Below are 20713 nucleotides of genomic sequence, written 5' to 3'. Positions count from 1 at the left end.
CTCCCAGGCTTCTCTACCATCAATTTTGTTGCTCCTGCCTGGGGAATGCAAACACTCCCATATTATATGGCTCAGGGTGCCCCCCCCCCCCCCCCCCCCCCCCTGCCCGCAGGTCCTGCAGCTGTCGTCTTCAAAATCTGGAAATATATATTTATTAAAGGCCAGATTTGGATAAACATCTGCTTGCAGACGCCTTCATGCCGTCATCTGTTTCCAATCTAGAGTCTTGTCTGGAGGGGGTGGTTTCAATCGCTGCCTTCTATAATACTGCGTCACACCTTAATACGACAGCAGACGCCCTTCTCTGTTGTAGCCTTCTTAGGTTGCTCATTCCGACCTGCTCGGCAGTAGAGATCTCGAGCCAGGTTATGAGCAGTTTCGTTGACACTAACAAATTCGTGCTTTGGGGTCCAAATGAGATTAATTGTCCTATCCAATTCTTTTTGTCTTGGAATTTTGAGTGCCATGGCAGATATGATCCTCCCACTACCAAAATTTTATATTGCAGTTTTACTGTCGCTCAACACATACGTGGCCTTTGCTTTGTGTCGACGCAAGCAAGAGCTATTGCAACCTCCCCTGCCACATCAATATCATCACTCTTAATCGATTGTGCCGAGATCCGCCCCCCCCCCCCCCCCCCCCGTCTACCGCTACCGCTTATGTGTCTTCCCCTTTTTCCGGCTGCCGCATCTACAAATGCGACCTGCTCCCTCGCCTTCCTTGAATATATGCGTTCCAGAGCTGATTTTCTGCCTTCTTTCTTTATTGTATTCTGGGTGTATGTTTCTCAACAATGGGGGGACTAGAATACACTCTCGCGCCTTCCACCCTATGGTGGCCTGCATGCCCCTTCCCCTAACCGGATTCAGCCCCGCTCTTTCCAAAATTACCCTCCCTACCCTTGTGATGCTGAGCCTTTCTAACTGCAAGACATTTACCGCCTCAATCAGTTCCGTGAAAGTATTATGCCCTCCCATAGCCAACAATCTTTCTGTGGATGCTGTCATTTTTTTTTCTAAGCTTTAAAGAAAGCCCGCGAAGTGTAGAAAAAAAATATATCACGTGACTGGCGCATTCGCTGGCCACGATTGTGCTGCTCTCAAACGATGCTTCAGTGAACGAAATCAGCTGTGGCCGTGTCTCTACGGCCCCGTTGCAGCGGCAGGCCGATGTTGTGTTGGCCTCTTGAAAAATGGCACGTACCCACTATGGGGGATTGGGCCTGCGATGGTTTCTTCGTCCGATTCAGGCTGTCGGCGCACGTTACGGTGCTAGTTGCAGCGAGCTCACCACGCTCGCGGCAACCGTCGCCAGCATATCAACCTACCTCTGGAAATGGGCTGTCGAGTCACGGTTGCAGCTAATTTTGTTCACTCAAACCACAATTGAGAGCGCCACAATTGTGGCGCGCGAATGCTCGAGTCACGTGATAATTTTTTTTTATTTCGCTGTCTTTCTTTAAAGCTTAAGAAAAGATACACGTAAACGCTTTCTTTGTCGAAAATAAAAGGAATGAGGAATTCAGAAGGTGCTCTCCAACTTAGCAAATCACATTTGTGGTCTACAGACAATAATTCAGTTCAGTTCAGTTCAGGCGTTCAGTCGTGTCCGACTCTTCGTGACCCTATGGACCATGTCACGCCACGCTTTCCGGTCTCTCACTATCTTCTTAACATCACATAGCTTCATCTGCAATGCCTCGAGAATGCCATCTAACCATCGCGTTCGCTGCCTACCCCTTCTCCGGCGACCCTCAACCTTTCCCAACATCAAATCTTTCTCCAGCGACTCCTCTCTTCTCATCAGATGACCAAAGTAGCTGAGCTTTAACTTTAGAATTTGACCCTCCAATGAGCAGTCAGGGTTTATGGTCGACAATATCGACTGATTTGATCTTCTGGCAGTCCAAGGAACTCTTAAGAGTCTTCGCCAGCACCACAATTCAAACGCTTCAATTCTTCGGCGGTCAGCCTTTTTCACAGTCCAACTCTCGCATCCATACATCACAACTGGAAAGACCATAGCACGGGTGATACGGATCTTGGTTGACAGACTAATGTCTCTGCTCTTTACTAGGCGGTCAAGGCTAACCATTGCTCTCTTTCCCAGAAGCAGGCGTCTCCTAATTTCATGGCTGCAGTCTTCTTCCGAGGTAATCTTGGCGCCCAAGAACAGAAAATCTGTCACAGCTTCCACTTCTTGTCCATTGATGCTCCAGGACTTGATAGGGCAAGACGCCATGATCTTCGTCTTTTTAATGTTCAGTTTAAGCCCGAACTTCTCACTCTCTTCTTGTACGCGCATCAGAAGTCTCTTGAGTTCCACTTCACTTTCTGCCATTAAAGTGGTATCATCCGCATATCTAAGGTTGTTGATACGTTTTCCAGCAATCTTCACTCCAGCTGAAGACTCGTCCAGACCGGCCTTCCTCATGATGCACTCTGCATATAGGTTAAATAGGCAGGGCGACAGTATGCAGCCTTGCCTCACCCCTTTCTCAATCGGAAACCAATCAGTAAGACCATGACCAGTTCTGACTGTGGCCTCTTGCCCTTCATAAAGGTTCCTGAGGAGACAGATGAGGTGAATTGGAACTCCCATCTCTTGGAGAGCTTGCCACAATCTGCTGTGATCTACGCAGTCAAACGCTTTCGCATAATCAATAAAGCAGAAGTAAATAGGTTTCTGGAACTCTCTTGCTTTTTCCATGATCCAGCGAAGGTTGGCAATTTGGTCTCTAGTTCCTCTGCCCTTGCGAAACCCAGCTTGCACGTCCGGAAGCTCCCGATCCACATACTGCTGCAGCCTACCTTGCAGGATTTTTAACATCACCTTGCTAGCATGCGAAATAAGCGCGATCGTGCGGTAGTTGGAACAATCTTTGGCACTGCCTTTCTTTGGAATGGGGATGTAAACTGACCTCCTCCAATCCTGTGGCCACTGCAGGGTTGTCCAAATCTTTTGACATAATGTATGCAGTGTGTTAACAGCGTCGTGGTTGAGGTTTTGAAGCAACTCAGCTGGAATACCATCAATTCCGCTAGCTTTGTTCTTAGCAAGGCTGGCTAAGGCCCATTCAACTTCACTCTTCAGGATGCCCGGCTCGAGATCAGTAATCACAACCGTCCTATGTTGGGCTTGCACATCCGGGTCCTTCTTGTACAGTTCTTCTGTGTATTCCTGCCACCTCTTCTTTATCTCTGAGGCTTCAGTGAGGTCCTTGCCTCGTTTGTCCTTTATCACGCCCAGCTTAGCACAGAAGCTTCCTTTGATATCTTTGATTGTCTTATACAGAGCTCTTGTGTTCCTTAATTGGCTGTTGTCCTCAACTGCTTGACACTGTATGTTCAGGAAGGCATTCTTATCTCTCCTTGCTATTTTCTGAAAATCCGCATTGAGAACCTTGTATCTTTCTCTTTCCCCCATACCTTTTGCCATTCTCCTTTCCTCAGCTATTTGCAAAGCCTCTTCAGATAACCAGTTTGCTTTTTTGCATTTCTTTTGCTTTGGAACTACCTTAGTAGCAACTTCTTGTATTATATCACGAACATCAGTCCACATCTCTTCGGGCTCTTTGTCTTCTAGATCTAATTCTTGAAATCGATTCCTCACTTCCACAGCATATTCTAATGGAATCTGATCCAGATCATACCTGAAAGGCTTTCTAGTTTTCTGCGTTTTCCTCAATCGAAGCTTAATTTTGGCAACAAGAAGCTGATGATCGGTGCCACAATCGGCCCCAGGCCTTGTTTTTACTGCTTGTATAGCACTTCTCCATCTCTGCCGGCAAATAATATAATCGATCTGATTCCTGTACAGACCGTCCGGTGAAATCCATGTGTACAGGCGCCTCTTGTGCTGTTGAAAATGAGTATTCGCTATGGTCAGGTTGTTTTCTTGACAGAACTCTACTAGCCTCTGCCCAGCTTCATTTGGCTCACCAAGACCGAACTTGCCTGTAATTCCGGATATTTCTTCACTCCCGACCTTAGCATTCCAGTCTCCTATGAGAAAAACGACGTCTGATGATGGGGTGCGGTCTAAAAGGCATTGTAGGTCCACATAAAATCTCTCAACGTCAGCTTCTTCAGCAGCAGTGGTCGGTAGTAAATTACAAATAATGTCTGAATTGATAATTATTTATTTGCAAATAAATATTGCCTGTGGTGCGACTGGTAGCTGTATGCAATGGTTTTTCTAGTCTACCTCAAATATTTAATTACTTAACTACCTTACCGAAAAAATTGTATGAGGCAATAACCTCACATTTTCTCACATAATCTCACTCAATTCCCATAAGAAATCACATACAGGCCGCATATAATCGCATAAGACCTCATACTTTCTTTACATTATCATAAATTATGGGAGATATTTTATGACAATGATGTGTACCGTATGAGAGTCTACTGCGATTTGATGAGATTGTGTGAGGTTATTGCCCAGTAGAACTTTTGGTTGTTTTTCAGTAGGGACTGGCTGACGTTAGGTTAGCTTGGATATATATATATATATATATATATATATATATATATATATATATATATATATATATATATATATATATATATATATATATAATGTCTTTCAGGCTATCCCTACTGAAAAAACTGTAAGGGGCAATAACCTCATTTTCTCACACAATCTCATTCAATTCACGTAAGAAATCACGTACAAATCGCACATACTTGCATACGTTCTCATAGTTTCTTGTACATTATCATAAATTATGTACGATATTTTATGATAATGATGTGCACCGTATGTGACTCTATGCGATTAAAGAGATTTTATGAGGTTATTGTCCCGTAGAACTTTTGGTTTTTGAGTAGGGATATGTTACTGCTAATTATATAAGGCCAAGTTTAAGGTAAAGCTGAAGTGTACCCCCGAATTTTTTTTTTCTCGACTAAAATGGACAGGAAGGAGTTTCAGACCGTGTGACAAGAAGGCCGGATACACGTGGCAAACGTCTACGTATAAACGGCTGCGGATATTATGCGAGCACTCGTAAGAATAAAAGACGCTGTCTTGGACGCTAGCTGGCAGCCTTACTTTTGAGGACAACCCGTATGTTTTACCGGGAGGTGAATAATTAGTGTTCCTCAGATTAAAAATAACAAGGAAGCTATTTAATGTACTGCGCTTACTAAAGGTCTCTGCTTAATTATGAGGAGAAAGCGCGTGAGTTTTTCGCAAGAGCAATCTTGCCCAAAAATAAAGAGACGCAAATAACAAAACAAAGGGGGGGGGGGGGCAGATAAGGCGAGGAGACTTCCTGTAAGGTGAACTGCAAAAAGAAAAATAAGGGAGACTGACTCACTCTAATGTAAAAAGACCTTAAATTCTTACGTACGGCTTGAGACACGCTTCCCACATCGCATTGCGAGTGGATGGCCACATGTGTACGTCGAGTAGAGAACACGTGCTTGACGGCTGTTGAAGCCATTTATGTCACCGAAACAAAAATTGAACGCGGATTGTTTCGGCAACGACAGATGGTACGCGAGAATATGACAAGCATGGGGTTATAGAACTGATCTGGGTTCTATGGCTTCTGCCCGGCAGCATTCTAAATGACGATATTTATTTTGGAGCACTGGCCCCAGATTTTCTTATTCTAGTCTCTTTACCTCTGACTCTTCGATTGTATATATATATTTTTACGGATATGTTAGAATGGGTCTGACAAAAAAAGAAAATGCTGACATTTTGTGGATCGCACTTGACGCATCTAAAAATACGACGCCAATCACCAAGCGTAGCCACGTGGAGCAACTTTTTTTTTTTTTTTTTTTGCTGCTGTTTCGTTCTTACAATTAAACTTTGTTCGGGACTGACGCTTGTAAAAGCGAACAAGCTATTCGATAATTGGTCTATTAGTCGCTACAATGACGATCGTAAGTCGCCGACGCGTTTGTACAGATGAATATTTCCTTCACAAAGGGTCGTTCGCTGACAAGATGGCGCACATTTCTGCTTCTTTATACGCGCCTTCGAGGTAACTGTGCCGTTGTCATGAGAAGCTGTCTTCGAACCTTGGTTTTGACGTTGTTTTGGACTGCTACAGTATCGGCACAGACCAAAAATGTCGGTAAGTATGCTGTTAACTTCAAGCGGTACAGGTTGACGTGAAACGTGAAAGATAACATTTATTAGCATGCTGGTAACGATTGCAAGAGTAAGACATATGTTGTTTTAGTTCTAAAATGTTTTAACGCGACAGCTGTTAGGCTGCCATTCTGCGGAATGCTCGTCGTCGTTGTTGCTCACGAAAAGTGGCGAGCATGCTTCGCTTAGGGTAGTAGTTAACACGTGACACTGCGAGCCACTGATTGGTCGGCGGGTTGTGTGCGTCACGATACCACGTGACATGGCCGAGTTGCCTGGAGCGTTTTACGGAGGGCGAGATGGGAATCGAACCAAGCACCCTTGGATCACGACTCAAACAGGCTATGCAATGGGACCGCGGACACGTTGTGTGGCTTTACATCTAAGTAGGGTGGTATTACACATAATGTAGTAGCTTACATGCTAAGGGGTATGGGCAAAGACAGGGGTAGGATCCGCAAGTAGAGCCGCAAAAGTGAGTAGTTAACGCTGTTGCGTCATAATCCTAAAGGCGGAGCTTTAGTGTCCTGTAGTTCTCTAAACCCAGAGTAGACGTCAGAATAAAAGTAAATGAATTAACAATATTTTTAAGCATAACTTCACTAACAAAAGAATACAAAGATCAACAGAGGGCTTTCAGATGCATCTTCAGGTCACGCATAGAATTTGCAGCGAAGATTGCATCCGGTAACTCATTAAAGATTTCAGGTACATAAGCACCGCCTTGCTTTCCCGTATCTAGTTATGTATACACTCCGTAGTACATAATAACGAAATGTTTTCCTTAACTTCCTGAATTCCAAAAATGCCGGTGAACAGCTGTCTGCACAAAAAGCGAATGAAATGACGGAAGACAGGAACTGAAAGACGTCTGTGCCAGATAACATGTGGCAATTGTACGCACTGCTCTTCAACATGTTTTTTTCTTCTTTTTAATATACTATCAATACGGCAATGCCAGTGTGAAGGACATGGCTCAAATGTAGCTATGCCGTATCTGAGAACACAGTACGGGAGTGAATGAAATATAGTTTTTTCCACCGACATCGGCGCATAATAATAGTAACACTAATAATAATGATTCACAGGAAGGGAAAGGCGCGGTATCCGCATGGACACCTGAACTGATTGATTTACAGGAAGGGAAAGGCGCGGCAACTGTCTCACTTGTTTTCTGTGGACACCTCAACCGCGCCGTAAGAGAAGGGAGGAAGGTGCGAGTGAAAGTGGAAAGAGAGAAAGAGGAGTCGTAGTGGAGGGCTTCGGAGTAATTTCTTTAACGTGCGCTGACATCGCACAGCACACGTACTCCTCTTCGTTTCGCCTCCATCGAAACGCAACCGCCGAAGTCGGGTTCGAACCCGGGTACTCCGGCACAGTAGTCGGGCGTCTTACCACTGCACCACCCCGGCGGGGCAACCGTGCCGTAAAGGAAGAGAGGAAGGTGGGAGTGAAAGTGGAAAGGAAGAGCAGCTATAGTGGAGGGCTGCGGATTAACTTCGACTACCTGAGGTTCTTTTACTTGCGCTGACAGCACACGGATACCTCTTCTTTCGCCTCCAATGAAACGCAGCCGCCGGCGGTCGGGATCAATCCCGTGTACTCCGGTACAGTAGCCGTACATTTTTATCTGTAATTTCCAAAAACTTGAGAAGATACTTCGTGTTTCTTTTTAAAATTATTTGATGAAAGAGAGGTTGTCTTATTGAACATCATTGTGTTATTTGTCACTTTCTATTAAGTAATAATTGCACGTGGTGCGCGCGCGTGAAAGCGTGTGCGTGCGTGTTTTGAGAAGTTTTATGTAAGCCTTTTTTTTTTGTTTCTAATCTTCGCTGAGGGCTTGTGTGCAGATCTTGTTGTGCTATTGCTTGTAAGTGGGTCAAGGTCCTCAAGCTGCTCCCATGCCGGATTTTCCTTTGGCCTTCCATAGTTTTTGCGCGTAAATAAACGATTAATTGATTGAAAGCATAAATGAGTCGGCAAGTAGCAGCAGTGATACTAGTAACCTTTATTTAATTGGCAGCAAACATTAAGCTCCAAGAATGTCGGTGGCTTATCGCACCAGGACAACTTGATGCCTCAGTGGTAACTGCAGACAGGCACGGAAAAAGACAGGGGGAGGGTCAGGATAATTGGGAGTACTAAATGGCGACTGGTTGAAGGAAAATGCAGGAACTTTTCTCAACTTTTCTCTAGTTAGGCCAGCAAGGTACTGATTGACCCGAACACAGGGTGTGACTGCTACTGTGTTCCAACAGCTTTGGAAGACGAGATTTGCTTCAACGAACTGGGCTGTTTCAAGACGAGCGGCCCGTTCTTCCATCAGATCTATCGGCCCATCAACTTCTTTCCCGAGAAGCGGGAGCACGTCGACACCAGGTTCCTGGTGTACTCGCGTGCCAACCCAGAACGCGGAGACGTTCTCAAGTGGTCCTCAACCCCGGAGGAGGTCGCCAAGATTACCTTCAATGCCAGTTTGCCGAGTAAGATGCTCGTCCACGGATGGTTAGACACAGTGTTCTTCGGCACTTGGTTGATGGTAAGAAGTTGATCTCTTGGCGAAAGGCTGTTAGAATGCCAAATCGGTTTGTGGTGTTTTTTTGTTAGGTGACCACCATGATTTTTTTGTCCAACTTTATGGCTGTCAGTTTTAATATATTCTTGAGGGCTGCATTGGTGACGAATGACAGGACGCCCCATACGCCATCGTGATAGACAAACTGTCAGATATGTTTGTATAACAATTCACTGTTGCTTTAGAAAATCTTGATTCCGGATCACCGGGCTTGCGGGGTCATACATCAGGTGCTCCTGCGGAAGGCAACAAGCGAAGAGATGGCACCTGCCTAATTGATACGTTATTTCTGAAGTCAGTGATTAAGCAGTTAGCTACTTACGCTTTACTAACTAATAAAATTTGAGAACAAAAAGAAATAAAACACTTTACTGGGGCCATGTTACTCCTACCAATCCTCTGCTGATTTCATAGGTCTAAGACACCTCGTCTTTTTTAAAGGTATACGTGAGTCGAATTGTATGGCCTAGAAGCGCTGCCAGTAATCCTGTTGGAAGCCCGACTACAAGCAGTGCCATGAATATTTTAAACAGAAATTTGGACAATATCTAGGTCCTGCTCAGAGCTGAAACCTTGAGGCAAATGTGAATCGTAGTGCCGTGGTGTCCGGCGTAGTTTTGGCTACGCTACTGACCCTAGCAAAGTAAGAGCACATCCAGACTTTTACCCAGGATGCGGCCATCTGCCTGCCGCGCTCACCAGAGGAAGGTGAACGCCTTTGTTTCCATTGAAAAAGCCTACAGGCTTGTCATGAATCCCTCGGAAACGAGTGGAAAAAATAGTTCCAATGTACCAACGCATCGCATTGAATGATATTCAAGAGTAAAAAATGGTAACAATAAATCATGCTGATTAATAACCAGGAGTGATTAATCTGACGCGTGCTCTCTCATAAGCCACCCTCTGCCATCAGGATATGAAGAAGGCCTTTCTCATAGTGGGGGACTACAACGTCATCCTAGTAGACTGGCAAGGAGGTAACGCCCTCCCCTACACACAGGCCACAGCCAACTGCCGGCTGGTTGGCGCCGAAATTGCACTGTTCATCAACAAGCTGGAGGTAAGCATGACAAAAAAAGAACTGCTTAGTCACTACGAAATACTTTTTCATGCTGCACCGCTTTTGAAACGATCACAAAGTGTTAACTCGGTATCGTGAAAGCCTACAAAAACGAACTGCTGAAGGCAGAATAGAGCATCATTTACGCGTCTAGGCAGGTACGCAAAGCATTATAGTAGTTAAGATATAGTAGTTAAGCGTCGTCAGCAGGACGTATACGGCTAATAGCAGCAATAATTTAAAATTATAGCGGGAAGTTCAGGGGCTCTAACCAGAAAGAGTGCACTCTTTCCTGGGCTGATCTTAATTCTTTTTCGCGGCCGGTAACGCCAGATGAAGTGCCACAACGTCGATGGCGAATGTTGTTTCAGGTCGCAATAAATTGCGGGGCTGTTGTACAGGGACACCGGTGGATGCATAACGTGCGAAAACAACGTGCTGTCGTCATTTTATTTCTGCGCCTATACGATCCATTTCATACATCAGGTGCAACGCAGCGAAAGCTACGCAAATAGTCCGCAAGAAAAAAAACAGGAGGCGTATCACTACGCGCTCGTTCTGTAGGCGAGTGGTTCCTGCCGAAACGGGCTCTATTCCGAGCATACACGTTTACAATAACATGCTTCGCATGCTTAGACATTTTCACAGAGCGGATCTTATAGAAAAAATGCGCACCAAAGAACCATTTTCTCAAAAAGAGATGCGCACCGCGGAGGGCACAGCCAGCGCCATCTGGTGGCACAGCTGGCAAGGTTGCGGGGCAGCAAAACGCGGCAAGAACAAAAACGACACAAAAAAACATACAAATTAGCCTAATCCGACCTTTTCTCCCTGAAAAAGGTGCTTTTTATGAAGTTGATGGCAAATGTAAAATGTATTAAGCTTGCAGACAAAGCAACTATTATTTTCTCTCGTCAAGAGCAGGCACTATTTTTTATCGCGGATGCGGAGAGCGCGAACAAGAGCTGTTGCTTTGGTAGTGTTGCACTTGATGTATGAAACGGAGTATAGCGATATGCTCGGGACCCCTTCTTTTTTCGCGCTTTTATTTTCGAATCCCCTTTATCTCTACAGAAAGTGTTCAAGGCAAAGCAAGAGACATTCCACATCTTGGGTCACAGTTTAGGCTCGCACGTGAGTGGTTACGCTGGCGAGAGACTTCCAAGGCTCGGACGAATCACAGGTGCGCTTTCTTTTTGCTTTTATTGGTAGAAACTTGAGCTGGGGCACTTGCGAAAAATTAGACAGCCTTGGTTGAGTGAATTGGAGCCCAATTTAGCAAGCAGATTCGACTACAAACAACGGACAGCGTTATATCAAGTTTTTATATCTTTGCACAACTGTATATTGTCCTTCAGGCCTGGATCCTGCCGGTCCCTACTTCGAGAACATGCCGAAGGAAGTACGCCTTGACCCCACCGATGCGCTGCTGGTCGACGTACTGCACACCGACGGAGGGTCGGTGTTCGACTTATGTAAGTAGCTACCTGTATTGTAAGGTGTATCTGCACCAAACCGGCTCAAGTGTTGACTAATCACCTACTCGGTATTGTAGTCTTTCCTGGTACTGCCGCTTTTACTTATTTCGCAGGCCACATAATCTCTGGTTCCAGGCTGATAAATACACACTGAATATTTTTTTTCTTTTCTTGTTTATTTTTTTTTTTTCGTTTTTCTTTCACTTCATGACCCACTTTCTTCTCACCCATCCTCTCCTCCCCACTCCTTCACACCTACTTTGTTTGCACCCACTTTCCCCTCCCCAGCTTTTCTTCTTCGGAAGCAAAAGCGTATTTAAACCCCTGCCAGTGATGATCGCTATGCCCAGACGAAGACAAGTCCACTTGTCGAAACGTTGGCTCATCTGCGAACTGAGGCGTACCCCATTTACCCTTGTTCGGTTTTTCATACTGTGCAAACCATCTTCCTTTCGTTCTACCTAGCTACCTGTACGCAACTTGAATGAGTCTACCGGCCAGCGCTGCTTGACAGGCAGCGCACCAGCTTTCGTTTCAGGTCTGTTGGCAGTTCTTAGGGGCAAGGGTGCGTACGTGCTACTGCTGGGTGTCATGGAAACGTCTACTGTCCAGAAATATTAGACATTTAATTCCTGGGAAACTTTTCTTTGGCGTAAGTTTTTGCCCATGTTATATAACTTGACAGTAACAATAAATATTTCTGCAGATCCTCTCTTGACGGGTTTTCAGTTTTTTGCGGTTGATATTCGAAACTCCGTCCCGTTTGTTTTCTCTGGCAATCTTCATTACTCATTGGGAGTTTGCAGGACCAACTCCAGAAGGAAGCTTTCGCTACGCATCGGGATCTTAAGGCATTTCTTTTAATATTTTCACAGAAGCATCTTACAGGACTCCAGAGTTGCTTTGAAGTGTTTTGCGTTTTCCTTCTTTCCTCTCGTCCTTCCCTTCTTTTTTCTTTCTCTCCCCCTCATTTTCTTCTTCTCTTTCTCGCCTCTCTGTTTTCTTCTTTATTTCATTCCGCTTTTCTGCTCCTTTCAGATAAGGCTGAAGGGCTGGGGATGTACCATGCGGCCGGACATGTGGACTTCTACCCTAATGGCGGCTTGAAGATGCCCGGATGTGCAACGAATTCGCCGATTCTCACCGCCCTGACCAAGGGCGTCGTGAACGGTGAGCGTGAGATTGGCATTGCAAATCGTAGCGAAGTTGAATTGCGACCGTTTGTGGACATCTTCATTCATCGGGATTTTAACGTTTGGAAGCGGTTTGTAATTTCATCCTAATAGAAATGTCACGGTTCCGCGGTTAGTATGCTGTCAGTCCTGTAATCTCATTAACATGATTTTCACTTTTCCATCGCGTTTTTTTTGGGGGGTTTAACTTCCCATTTTTTCCCACGTAATCATGAAATATTAAACGAACATTTTTGTCGAATATTTAAGCGAATCTTTCAAGATGGAGCATATTTGTAATAAGGGAGTAATTAATCACTGGCATTCACCCAAGCGCAACCAACGGCTAGAAAAGAAAGCTATACTGCTTTCTCAGAAACTTCGTAGTTAAAGTAAAATTTGTTCTCGCCCGTGGACCCAACCCGAGACCACTGCCTTTCCGGGGCAGTCGGCTCAGTTCCGCTTGACGCACCTAAGCGGTCATCAGGGTTTTACCTAGAGTAAGTAGCAGAGCTTTCGCTTTAATATCAATCTGCGCAACCTCTGATGGTACCATAATGGCATCGTAGATGTTAGCCCCACTATTCAACAGAGTTGAGCTCACATCACCCCACCCGTAATCTGCCGGGTGAGCGCGTTCAAAGCTTCTCGCTGAAAAAAGTCGTTATGCGCGAATCAGCGGTGCTTATGATGGGCGCAGCCGCGCGCTCGGTAGTGTGCAACCACGAGCGTGCCGTCGACTACTTCCTGGAGAGCATCACGGAGGTGCACTGCACGTCGCTGGCGTTCGCCTGCAGCTCGTACGATTCCTTCCTCAAGGGCCGCTGCACCGACTGTGGCGTCAACGGTCGCCTCTGCGCACGTATGGGCTTCCGCGCCGACCTGTGGAAGCCTGCCGCCAACACGTCCGTGCAAATGTACCTGCAGACCATGGACTCTGCACCGTTCTGCGGTAATTCCACCGGCAAAGCTTTCTCAGCCGATGCGGTTTATTAGGCGGCCCACGTTCGGGGTTCTGGTAGGTTTTACTCAGGCGTTTAGGTCACTCTGTAAACTATAGTGTTTACGCTAATGATCGACCTAGCGTGCCCGACGCGGCTGGATTGCGAAGCCATCACCCCTGGTAGTAAAAACTGCATATAATGGGCACTCGGAAGGTTCAGGGTTCCCGACACCAGCGCACACCAGGACTTATAGGGCGGGATAAATTAAGATCACAGTAGTCAGAACGTTTCTCCAGAGCGCTAAAAAGCCGCCTTGACGCAAAAAGGTGTTTGTAAGCAGTCACAGTCGAGCCTGGGTATATCGAACTCGGACATTTTGAATTTTTCGCTGTATAACAGAACACATGGATTATCCCGGGGAAAGTCCTGTGCGAATGATTAGAAAATTGTTGCGTTATATTGAACTTCACTTTCACCGGTCGGTCGCTATAGCGAATGGTGCGCCGCGCCCCTGCAAGTGGTGCTTCTCCTTACGGCATTTGCAAACACGATTTTTATTTTTTCATTCTTTTTGCGCACGGAAACGGGCTGGTTGCATGGTCTTGGGTTGTTGTCAGCATTAGCATGGTGAAACGATGCCACAAGGAGACAGAGCAGATCTCGAGAGGGGCCTTCGGTTTCTTGCACTCATTCTTCACGCCGCATTGCTATCATGCGCTGAAGCTAACCTATCCAGGTAAAGCCTGGCCTTCACACTGTGAGCTTCGCTGCCGAAGGCTTCGCGGGAACCAAATGTACCTTATTTTCAATTGAGAATTATTCTATATGCTATCTACTGGCAGCTGGACTAGACACCTTATGACAGGCAATGGCTATAGTCCCAAAGCACCGTCTGCTGGGTGTTCGATGCGAATGAAGTTAGGCCTTTAAATTTCTTGCAAGAGGTTTGCGCGCTGCCATCACGCATGCAGGCAGCACGTCGTTCTACAAAACGCGTCACTAGCGTGCAGGGAATTTATTTTTGCTTCTGGATTACAGATAAGCTTATCTATAGTCGTTTTTGTATATCGAATGATCTATATATTGAACTATTCCGCAAACCTCTTCGCGTTTTATATATCTGGGTTCGAAGGTACTGTTTTTTATTTTAAGATATTGATTCTGCTGCAGGTGAAAGTGTGTATATAGGCACGTAAATTGCCTTTGCAGTTGCACTGTGCCAATACTAAAGCAGCTGAGCCAAAAATTTCGATTCGTTTCACTGCGCTCCGCTGCAGCACCCTGATGCGTGCTGACGACTGAACCAACGTAAATGTAATTTGTTCTAAAGGTGCTCGTGTATTACTAGGCCTTGCATGAGCAAGCTGATGTTTAGTTCTATGCAAGCTGACCAGGGAGATAAGAACTGACTTTGAGGCAGAGCTTCAGATTATAAAAGTTGTATCAAGGTAGAAATCGTCTTCGAAGTAAGACGAGCTACGGTAACTCATGAGTTTCTTCGGCGTCAGATGTTTTGTGCTCCCGAGGCGTTTAATAACCTACGTTGCTTCCTTAATTCCCTTCAGCGTTTCCCTTCTTCGTGAACATCGTGCTGTGGAGAAAGAAGCGAAAATTCGCCACGGGATATTTCGTGCTCATCTTAGAAGGCGACAAAGGAAAAGCCACCATCAAGATCAACGAAAAGTACGTACCGTGGTCAACAGCTGAACTGTACCAGAACCCATAATGCGAAAGCAGAGGATTTCTCTGTTTGAGTAAAAATGCTACCAACGCGGCATCCAGAACAGCTGATACAGAAGTGTCTTGTGGTATTGGCGGCTAGTGGAGCGTTGTCTCTACTGCTCGGTACAACGGGAGCTCTCGCTTGCACGTCTGTGTAAGGTGCAAGGTAGGCTACTAAGCATTCAGGCACCCAATGTCTCAGTTCATCGCAAAGGATGGCACAGCAAATTAAACTAAGAAGGTGCACACGGATCGAGGCTATCGTGCGTCCCTTTCCCTGGTGTCATTCTTTTTATGGTTGTTGCATTGTTGGCTATGCCGCAACTATCTCAGCATCAGATTCTTCTCTGTTCACATCAGTGGCGTAGACCGGTGGCTTTCATGGAGAAAGGAGATTATATAACCACTAAAGTAAAGACGTAGCAACAGTCTCAGTTTAGGTGGGTGTATGACTCGTGCCGAGGGGGGCGGTATAAAGGGCTTTGCAGATAAGAAGAACGGAAGTTCAGTCTGGTCTGGGAGACCGCCCCCGGAAAACAAGTCGCGGAGCTAGCCTGGCCGAATGATGGGCGTCACCTCTAGGGCTGACAGAACGGCTCACAGTAACCTAGGTTCACGGCGAACATACTTTTGGGGGGTTTGAATTTTCTTAGATCGAACATTTTTCACCAAAGGAAATCGCCATCAATGTGTCGCCCGCTCAGACGCTTCTGTGCAGGTGCTGTATTTGGTTTAATTTTATTGTTATATTACTTCGTTCAGGACCTAAGCTCTTAGGCTAGCTTCATTTTGTGTCTGGCGCTGCTAGCGCTGTGCAGAGCGCAGTTTACTGTGCTTTATATAAACAGAGCTCTACACCGGTAAGGGCTTTATATAAGTCTTTGCAGCTACAGCTTCTGTAACCTTACTGTCGCTTATATTTATACTGAACTCATTAATCAAGCCATACGATCTGAAAGAATCTTTAATTATTATTAAATAATATATAATGCGTGTTATCCCTGCCTTCCGCGCAGAGTTTGGTACAGATGTACCTCCCGTATCCTTCCACATCCCCACAAAATTCCCAAAGGTTCCTTTCCTAGCGCGGACGTCTACTTTGTGACCTGACAGCTTGCGTGCATATATATGACACGTGCAGGCTACCTCCGGTTAGAGCCCATGCCCGTGCCGACATAGATGTATAACGGGCCAATAGGGTCATTGTTGCTATTGATAGATAGCTAAATATTCAATGGTCGCCCTGCTACGAGGCTCTGCGTCGCGGTCACCCGAGCGGGGTCCGAGAACTTTCGTAATGCACTGCTCTTGTCCACGTTTGTCTTTCGAGAAATCTGGCATACAAGCGTCCGCCGACCCTGCCTTCTGACTTGGCCTCTTATCCAATTTCTGCCAACGCGCACAGGCCCCTAAGACTGTTCGGAGCCGTCAAGAACAATTTCCTCGTGAAGACGGATACGTACATCGGCAGACTGCAACGGGTTTCCTTTAAATACACGAGCAGTCGATTTTTTCTCTTTCGCAAGAACATGCTGCTACGACACGTCGAGATTATGCCCATGAACGAGCCCTTGAGGACGCAGTGAGTGCCCCAATGATTGCTCTTCTCCTTTTCATTTTGGCCCTAAGCACTGATAGACGGTCACTTCACAGTCAATCGTGCTTATGCGTCTTTCCGTACGCTGTATCGAAACTGTGACTGGTAACACCAAGACTTTGTAATAGGAAGAACTCCGCGTTGTGTTTAAATTGCGTTACCGAAAGAATGGTTTTTGGGGTTTAACGTCCCAAAGCGACTCAGGCTATGAGAGACGCCGTATTGGAGGACTCTGGAAATTTCGACCACCTGGGGTTCTTCAACGTACACTGAAATCGCAAAGCACACGGGCGGCTTGCTTTTCGGCTCCATCGAAAAGCGGCCGCCGAGGCCGGGATTCGATCCCGCGTCCTTGGACACAGTAGTCGAGCGCCGTAACCACTGCACCACCCCGGCGGGGCGTAACCGAAAGAATGGCTCAAAAGTGTTTCCTATGTTTACTTTACGCAGTGCGTCAAAATTTGTGTCTCATGAACGGGTGCAAACAAGTGCATGCCGGTTCATGCTAGCCGGGCACGGGCCGAAAACGCTGGGTCGAGAACCTTTTATGGACTAATCGAGCTCTTCAGATTAAATTCGACATGTAGATATCCTCGATAACAAACGAGGTAATTGATACAACAGAAGCCCTTGGGCCCGATAACATCGCAACCAGTTAAAACTTGCCCACCGGGGATTTTTAACAGAGGGAGGGCATGGGGAGGACGCGCGGAAGAAGCGCCGCGGCTTGCAAAGGACGTGGGGAAGAGGCGAGGAGTCGGTGCCTGTATGTGAACGGCTCGGAGCTGTGAGGGGTCCGACTCCTTCCAGCTGCGTGCCGCTCTCTCGCCGGACACCCGATACACCTTTGCAGCTCCGTCCCGTCGTGCGAATGCCGTGGAGGCTTTCTTTCTTGGGAATTACTGTGCGAATAGTGTAGAGCTGCGCTTTAAAAATTATAGAGGGTTAAATATCCGTGAACCGAGTTTCATGAGTGTAAGCCACCGGCCGCAGCCGGAGTTGGTTCTGCCGCTTCGATCTCAGCTCGCTTCGCGCCAGGTAAATCCAACGATCATTGTGATACGCCATACAGCATTCCATACTCTCCACCCCTCGACTCTGAATGGCGACCGGGTTGCCCACTCGTCACTGGTCGGCTCTCACCCTCTCTTTATCTTCTCTTTCTCCTGTACTCCTTCTCAATGCTCTTCCAACCAAGGAAGTGGAAAAGGGGCCCCTCTATATTTTGCTTAGTGTGGACCGAGGCCTCATACGCAGACGCCGACGCTGAACTCTGCGACAATAGGCATTATAGGCCTAACGCAATAAAGTGTTGCTGATTAATCCACGGGGCTCTTATCAGCATAGTTTTTTTCACTCGACTGGGAAGCTTTGTCTTATAACTTGATTAGATTTAACTGGGACACCCGGTTTATTCGAAAAGTGATGAAATCTCAGCATGCTTTGGAGTTCCTTACCATGGAGTTTAAACGCACATTGAAACATTCGGGCTGTATTGGCTGCACTCAAGTTTGGAGTATTTTACAGTGCGATGAGTATAGGGAACTTGACGTGTTTCTGTGACATTGTTTTTTGACAAGCGTACTCTATTTTCATGCATTCTTATTTCTGTTTTGTTTTTCCTTTCACAGGGAGAGAAAGAACGTGACGAAAACTTATTGCTACTTCAACAAGGGTGGAATTGCTTCGGGAACGGAGGTTACCTTGTTGCCCTGCTGACTTTGGCTGCGGATTGGCAATAAATAACGAATTCTGTGTTACTAAATTAGTACTGCCATTTCAGTGATTACAACTGCGATCCAGCTTTTTGAACATCTTTTTTTGCTTTAGACTGCGGAAATAAACGGAGAGATCGTTGTTATTTTTTCTATTATACAATCCTGGATAAGACTCCCTTCACGTTTCGAGCGTATTTTTAGAGCGCACTGGATCCTTCTGGGGAAGCAGTATGAAGTGAATTGATTAAAATTTTTACTATTAAATACAAGAGGAGCGGTCGCATTTATAGTTCAGGGCTGATCTCATCTGCACTATATAATATCACCACCAGAATATTTGAATTTCTTATTGATAGCGGAGTGCCGCAAAATGTTCGAAAGTTCTTAAATGCGCTGCATATATAGGGCGTAGCGTTATATATTCGAAAATTTCAATCTAGACTCGATTGACTACAGTTTTAATAAACACTCCAATTCGATGCTATCACATTTAGTTTTTAAATATACTAATCGCTTAGTTTGAATTCATAAGGGGTGCACGTTTACCTATTGGGATGATCGATGAGTTTGTTTACGTAATATTGCAAGGAAGAAGACAATTACTCAGCAGTTTCGTGAGATAGCTTCATCTTCCTCCTCCTCCTCCTCCTCCTCCTCCTCCTCCTCCTCCTCCTCCTCCTCCTCCTCCTCCTCCTCCTCCTCCTCCTCCTGTGGCTCGGAGCAACTAATTGCCATAGCTACGGCGCACGCGCAGTAGCTACTAGAGACGCTTGCCTGAAATACGCCGCTGACTAGTGTAGATTTCGCTGCAAAACAACGTTGAATCAGCCACACGTGCGCATTACAAAAGACAGTGCTCTGAAGGACGCCCTGTTGTGATGCCATATATTCACAATATTTACCACAAACTAAAGAAAACTGCAAGCAAATACGGCATAAAGGCGGCATTTTCTGCTCCCAACAAACTGATTGGAAGGTGCCAAAGGGTAATGACCAGGAAAAATACGCAAAAAAGCTCAGGTGCGGTATCATACATGATACAGTTTATGTAGACTGGATCAAGATGTGAACTTAGCATCCCGCTCAGCTGCGAACGGTTTTACGTTGGACAGACGGGGAGATGCTTGAACAAGAGGTTAAGAGAGCACGAGAGGGCTTGCGGTCGCAAAATTCGGGAATCTCGCACTGCACTGCGCAAAATGGGACCGACCTGTAAAGTAATTGATAGTACCATAAAAATAAAAGAGAAAATTATCGAAGCCTTTGCTATTAACAAAGCGCCAGAAAACCAATGCGTCAGTGCACCTTTTGTGACATACGTACTACTTGAAGACCATATCCTAAGGCTTTTATAATGCGCTCATATGGCTGATTAAGCGTCATGTTTTAGAGCGCAGCTCTTTGGCGCCCGTTCCGTTAGAAACCGTTAGCAAGACGTTAGACATGCCTAAATTGTCTTCCAGTACGATTTCGTACTCAACAGGGAAAATTCAACTCTATTTAGAGCTTGGTAGTAGATGGTGGTTTACTAGAAAAACGCAGAACGCTTCGATATTGCAACACACACGAGAGAAGCATTTTTAGATCTCCACGACAGCGACGGCAAAGACAAACAAGAAGAATTGTCCCTTGTTTGCAGTAAAAAAAAAAAAAAAAAAGTTGAGTATTAAAGATGATGTCGCGATTCAAGCAGCTGTGGCGTTCTGAGCGAATAGGTAGTAGTACCACGACAGGTGTCGGAGTAGTTAAGATTTCTTTTGTCTTGTCACCTGTCGTCCACAAGTAGGCCTGATTTTAGCCCAGATAATAATGCCTCCCCCCGTTTGTGTTTGAGCACCGTGTACCTGGCTACAGCCAGGACACGCGTCAGGGATTCGGCGAGAAAGATTGCATACACTATAATCACGTTACTGATTCAACAGCGATAATGAGCTGGTAAGGTGCAAAGAATAATTTCTTACACGGTGTCCTTCAAGGTTAAGGTAATTACGACGAGAATGGAACGCCTTAGAGAAAGCTTCATTGTGGCTCTGATCTTTTCTGGATTGAGCTTGAGTTTCTCAACGTCAAACAAAACAGAGGAGGAAAACAAAGAAAGTGAGTACGTGCATTCTTATCTGTTTCTTATGATAATAATAAAAAAAAGAACCTGAAATCGTTCGAAGCTAAGGTTGACGCTATGGACTCGACGTATATAGTGGCCAAACCCAAGTTAATGATGCTATAGATGGGACCACTAGGATGACTCGGAGAGGACAGATAAGCGACGTGTTGCATATATACCAAATTTAATTGCGAGGGAAGCACCACGTAGCTGAGGCCTGAAGAAA

The 20713-nt window shown here is 45.7% G+C and overlaps 1 protein-coding gene across 1 annotated transcript; it reads left to right on the top strand.

Annotated features, from left to right (window-relative positions):
* The first annotated feature begins 9605 nt into the window (after positions 1-9605).
* Positions 9606-18384, top strand: LOC146182076 (pancreatic triacylglycerol lipase-like). Its single transcript, XM_084575599.1, has 8 exons — positions 9606-9752; positions 10827-10935; positions 11111-11227; positions 12269-12400; positions 13103-13354; positions 14912-15029; positions 16474-16650; positions 18297-18384. Exons 1-8 carry the CDS (start codon positions 9609-9611, stop codon positions 18382-18384), a joined length of 1137 nt encoding a protein of 378 aa, XP_084431725.1. The 5' UTR covers positions 9606-9608.
* The last annotated feature ends 2329 nt before the right edge of the window (positions 18385-20713 follow it).

The sequence above is a fragment of the Amblyomma maculatum genome, chromosome 8, assembly GCF_055883805.1.
Source record: "Amblyomma maculatum isolate TAMU_Amacu chromosome 8, ASM5588380v1, whole genome shotgun sequence".
In the NCBI taxonomy this organism is placed as follows: domain Eukaryota; kingdom Metazoa; phylum Arthropoda; class Arachnida; order Ixodida; family Ixodidae; genus Amblyomma; species Amblyomma maculatum.
The sequence above is the reverse complement of the archived record's forward strand: the minus strand, read 5'-3'. Positions and strand labels throughout refer to the sequence as shown.

Bases quoted from the DNA above. Each gene is read 5' to 3' on its own strand.
- LOC146182076 (XM_084575599.1), top strand. From the start codon at position 9,609: ATGAAGAAGGCCTTTCTCATAGTGGGGGACTACAACGTCATCCTAGTA. The intron at 9,753-10,826 runs GTAAGCATGACA...TTATCTCTACAG, and splicing joins TGTTCATCAACAAGCTGGAG to AAAGTGTTCAAGGCAAAGCA. The intron at 10,936-11,110 runs GTGCGCTTTCTT...ATTGTCCTTCAG, and splicing joins AAGGCTCGGACGAATCACAG to GCCTGGATCCTGCCGGTCCC.